Source organism: Lagopus muta, chromosome 3, assembly GCF_023343835.1.
Source record: "Lagopus muta isolate bLagMut1 chromosome 3, bLagMut1 primary, whole genome shotgun sequence".
Lineage (NCBI taxonomy): Eukaryota > Metazoa > Chordata > Aves > Galliformes > Phasianidae > Lagopus > Lagopus muta.
Window position 1 is genome coordinate 28,645,187 of NC_064435.1, and position 4,735 is coordinate 28,649,921.

The 4,735-nt window shown below is 51.8% G+C and overlaps 1 protein-coding gene across 1 annotated transcript; it reads left to right on the forward strand.

Annotated features, from left to right (window-relative positions):
* Positions 1-478: 478 nt before the first annotated feature.
* On the forward strand, positions 479-3,976 carry HEY1 (hes related family bHLH transcription factor with YRPW motif 1). Its single transcript, XM_048938613.1, has 5 exons — positions 479-593; positions 681-756; positions 825-908; positions 986-1,067; positions 1,793-3,976. The coding sequence occupies exons 1-5, from the start codon at positions 502-504 to the stop codon at positions 2,374-2,376; spliced, it is 918 nt and encodes a 305-aa protein (XP_048794570.1). The 5' UTR covers positions 479-501; the 3' UTR covers positions 2,377-3,976.
* Positions 3,977-4,735: the final 759 nt, after the last annotated feature.

Below are 4,735 nucleotides of genomic sequence, written 5' to 3' on the forward strand. Positions count from 1 at the left end.
ATTGGGCTGACGTGGAGCGCTTCTCCAGCCACACAGGCCCAAGGGAGGCTGGCGCGGACCCTGCGGGCGGCCGGGAGGGAAACCGTGAGGAGGGGGACCTAGAGGGGGCGGAGGGGACGGCACCGCGGCCCCCCAACAGCCCCGCAGCGGAGTCGCACGCGGCGCCCGTCGCCGCCGCTTTCCCACGGCCGGCCCGAGGGGCGGTGCCGAGCGGAGCCGGGCGGCGGCCATTGGCCGAGGGCGTCCCGGCGGCGGCCAATGGGGGAGGCGGAGGCCGCGCGTGGCGGCGGCGGGCGGCGGGCGGCGGCGGGCGTTCTCTGAGCGGCTCTGCCCGGCCGGCGGCGGCCCGCCCGCGGCGGGTAAGAGGCGAGGCGTGGGAACGCCATGGGGGAGACGGGCGCGGGGCGAGGCGCGGGGCGCGCGCCGGGCGCCCTCCTGCCGCGCGTCCTCCTGCCGCGCGCCGCCCGCCGCCCGCTCGGCGGCCGCCCGCGCGCCGCCGCCATGAAGCGGGCGCATCCCGAATACAGCTCGTCGGACAGCGAGGAGCTGGACGAGGCCGTGGAGGTGGAGAAGGAGAGCGCGGACGAGAACGGGTGAGAGCGGGCGCCGAGCTGCGTGGGGGAGGTGGGGGGAGGGCTGCGGGGGTGCCCGGGGTGACCGCTGTCCCGCGCTCCCCGCAGGAACCTGAGCTCGACCGCGGGCTCTGCGTCGCCGTCAGCCACCTCGCAGATCCTGGCCAGGAAGCGGCGTCGAGGGGTGAGTGCCGCCCGCCCCGCCGACCCCCGGCCCCGGCCCGGCCCCTCACCCCGCTTTGTGCCCCGCAGATCATAGAGAAGCGCCGCCGCGACCGCATCAACAACAGCCTGTCCGAGCTGCGCCGGCTGGTGCCCAGCGCCTTCGAGAAGCAGGTAGGCAGGCGGCTGCGCAGGGCTCTGCTCGCCGCGCCGAGGCTCTCTGCCCGCAGCTCCCGCCCCTCTTTCCTCAGGGATCGGCCAAGCTGGAGAAAGCTGAGATCCTGCAGATGACTGTGGATCACCTGAAGATGCTGCACACGGCCGGAGGAAAAGGTAAAGTTCAGAGCTGCGGCAGCTGGGCTGCTGCGCAACGAGGATGGCAGTGCTGCGGCTCTTCTGGGCTCAGGTGTCTAGGCACAGTGCTGCCCGGGGATAGCTCTGCCTTGTGCCCTACAGGGGAGAGGCACTGCGAGGTGCTGCAGCAGTTTGTCAGCACTGTGCGGTGAGCCGGCTGCTGGCAGTGTGGAGCAGAGCGAGGTTTTGTTGTTGTCAGGTGCCCACTCATCTAACGTGCCAAACTTCCAGAACAGAAAACTGGAAAAAACAAGGATGGAATCAGAGAATTAGCAGAAATGGCGACGTGTGCTTTAAATGGGAGCAAATTTACTAGTTTGCAAAGTGATCTCTGATAAGTTAGAACTTGTGCTTGTAATGGATTTTGCTTTGCTGTAATTTTGCTTGCACTGGGAGATGTGAAAAGAACAAAAGTACTTTCAGAAGCAGTGTGCAATTTCAGTCTGCAGTCACAGGTCTCAGTCTGTAGTCCTGGGAGCTGCAGCATCACAGCACAGATATAAAAGAAGCCTGTTAGCCCCCAAAACAGACAGCAGCAACAAAAAAGAAATAATAGGAAGCTTGGCAGCTAATCTACATTTGGGATTACTAACAAACGTCCAAGTGAAAACACTTATAGGGGAAGGTGGCATGGAAAGGCAGCGCGCAGGCAATGACTGGAAAACGGTGTCTTAAGCCTTCATTCTTTTTTTTCTCTCTCATAGGTTATTTCGATGCTCATGCCTTGGCTATGGACTACCGGAGTCTCGGGTTCCGAGAGTGCCTGGCTGAAGTCGCTCGATACCTGAGCATTATAGAGGGCCTGGATGCCTCTGACCCGCTGCGGGTCCGACTCGTGTCTCACCTCAATAACTACGCCTCTCAGCGGGAAGCAGCAAGCGGTGCGCATGCTGGCATTGGACACATTCCTTGGGGCAACGCCTTTGGACATCACCCTCACATATCTCACCCATTGCTGCTGCCTCAGAATGGGCCCGGCAATACCAGTACTCCAGTGTCTTCCTCAGAACCGCATCACCAGGGCAGAATTGCCGCCTCACATGCTGAAACTTCCTCACTCAGAGTGCCCCCAAATGGCAGCGTCGGACCAGTGCTCCCCGTGGTCACATCTACTACCAAACTGTCTCCTCCTCTTCTCTCCTCCATGGCGTCGCTGTCTGCGTTCCCCTTTTCGTTTGGCTCGTTCCATCTCCTGTCCCCCAATATGCTGAGCCCGTCTGCACCAACACAATCAGCAAACCTCGGCAAACCATACAGACCATGGGGGACTGAGATTGGAGCCTTCTAAGAACTAACTCTTTAGTAAGGGTGGGGAAGCCTGCAAACCTAGCTGAGCTGGGTTATGCCACTCTTAACACTGAAGTTCTTAATAACTGGGACAAAGGTACAGCTTCACCTTAACTAAATTTGTCTAGAAACTGTCTCTTTGGATTTTTTTTTGTTTCTTTTTTGTTGTTGTTTTCTACATTTTTGTATTAGCGGGATTTTTTTTTTTTTTTTTTGAATAGTTGTCTGAAAATAAAGTTAACAATAGTGGATGTTAACCCTTGTGTTAGATCTGTGCTGAACACTGAAATCAAGTTTGTAACAGCTCGTTTCGAATGTTCCGTTTTTCCTGAGTACATCCGACTGCCTTTTTGTGAAGAGGTATCGCCTATTATTGTTAGCTACAGCCTAATTTAGTTATTAATTTTTCCAAGACCACTCTTCTTAACAAGCTGTGTTTTTGTTAATATTTTGACACTGAGATGTTCTATAAGGAATTACTGTTTTTGTAAACTATATAGGAGTCTTATATTTCTGAACAAAGCGTTGACAAATCAGATGGACCAGCTTGACCAGCTTTATCTACGAGCCCAGTTTCTATTTCTTCTGCTGTGATTTGGTATATTTGGAGGTCTTATTCTAGTCCCTAGTGGGTGTTTCTTTGCATCACAGAATCACTGCATTATTTCTTCCACCCAAAGGAGCAATATGTGCTTTAGTGCAGACTTTAGAATGGGGAGGGTGCAAAAGCAAAATTAGAAACTACAGTTGGTGGTGAGTTTCATTGCTAGAGATGTGGAAAATTTGTTACCCGCAGTAGCCTTCCAGCATGTTCAACTTACAGGGCCAGATTCTGCTCTGAGTTACAGTAGAGCAATTGCTGTGTTACTGGTATTCTTGGTTAAGTGAAAGCAGATTCTTTCTCTTTGTGAGCTTCAAATCTGCACCTGAAACAAATTATGCTGGTATTTAGATATCCAATGGAATGGTACAGTGGGAACCTGTTCAGTGCACGACTTCGTTGCTTAACAAATGTATCCTAACTGGTGCATTTTTTTGTTGTTGTTTTTGCATTTTGCTTTTAGGGGCAGTTCAGTGCTACTCCTCATTTTGCAAGGGCTCTGCTGCATTCTCGTGTGCGTGAGTGTGTGTGCGTATGTGTATACATGTATATTTTGTTTGATTTCATGAGAATCTTAATCTGAACAGGTTTATCTGGTGAGTTCCACTGGACTAGGTTTGACTGCTCTTGTATTTGTGTTGTGGTTAAATAAAGGAGAAAGAACAACGCATTTTAAATGACACGTTTGTCTGGTATATATATCAGCAGAGAGTTCTGTGCCTTTGGTATCATGGGCAGTGCTGCCTTTCTCTGGGCATATGCATTTACTTTGTTCTCACTCATCCATTGTGGTGTACTTACATACACGAATTGAGCGTAGTGTGAAGAACCACTGTGCCTCAGGACCACGGCCAAGGGAATGAAAGTTAAGGATGCATTTTGTGTGTTACTCCTCCTTGCCTGGCAGTATGTAGGTAGGAAGTGAAGAGATGCGAGTTACTGCTAAAGAAGAGCTTAAAGTTGCACAACACCTAATTACTCTTACTGCTTTGTCTTAATATTAAAAAATGATCATTGTGGATGTGGAACCCCTTCTGGTCAAATCCATGGAAGTCCTATGGCTTTGTGGCAAAGTTCTGTTCTTAACTGCCTCACTGAGTTCATGTTCTGTGTGTTAGTGAAGGGTGTACCCACTGACTCTGACTGATCCTCTGCTTGTCACCATTCAGTGTTAATGGCATGCTCTGCTTCTTCTTCAAGCAGCAGCCTGACAGGCTTAAATGTAGATGGAGAGTTTTCTCCTTGAAAGACGTATGAGCAGAGATCCCACCTGCAAACCTGTACCTGGAGAATTTCTCTTGGGAGTACCTCACTCCTTTCCCATGTGTTTGAATTTCTAGTACTCTTGTATTGGTACGTGGTGTATCTTCGTCTGGATTTAGCTCTGCCAGAAGAGCTGAAAGAGCTCGGCCCTGTGGGAGAACAGTGCTTTGTTTAAAGAAGGGCTCTCGGGCCAATTAAGGAGTGGCATTGACAAGAGGCTGAGAGGGCTAGGCTTTCTCGGAAGGATTGCTGTGAGGCTGGAAAGAGTGGGAGGTTATTCAAGTGTGTAACCTTGTTTTACCTTCTTTCCCAGGCTGCAGGGGGCCACTGTTAGAGACAAAATGCAAAAACACTGGGGCAGCTAGGAATATATAGGTGTTATCGAGATTATCAATTATAGTGTTTTATGTATAAACGTGAAACAAGAGGCTGTAAAATTCCAAACCCAGCTTCCTTTTCACAGGATGTATTGCCTCCTGTTTAGTTATGCTCTGCC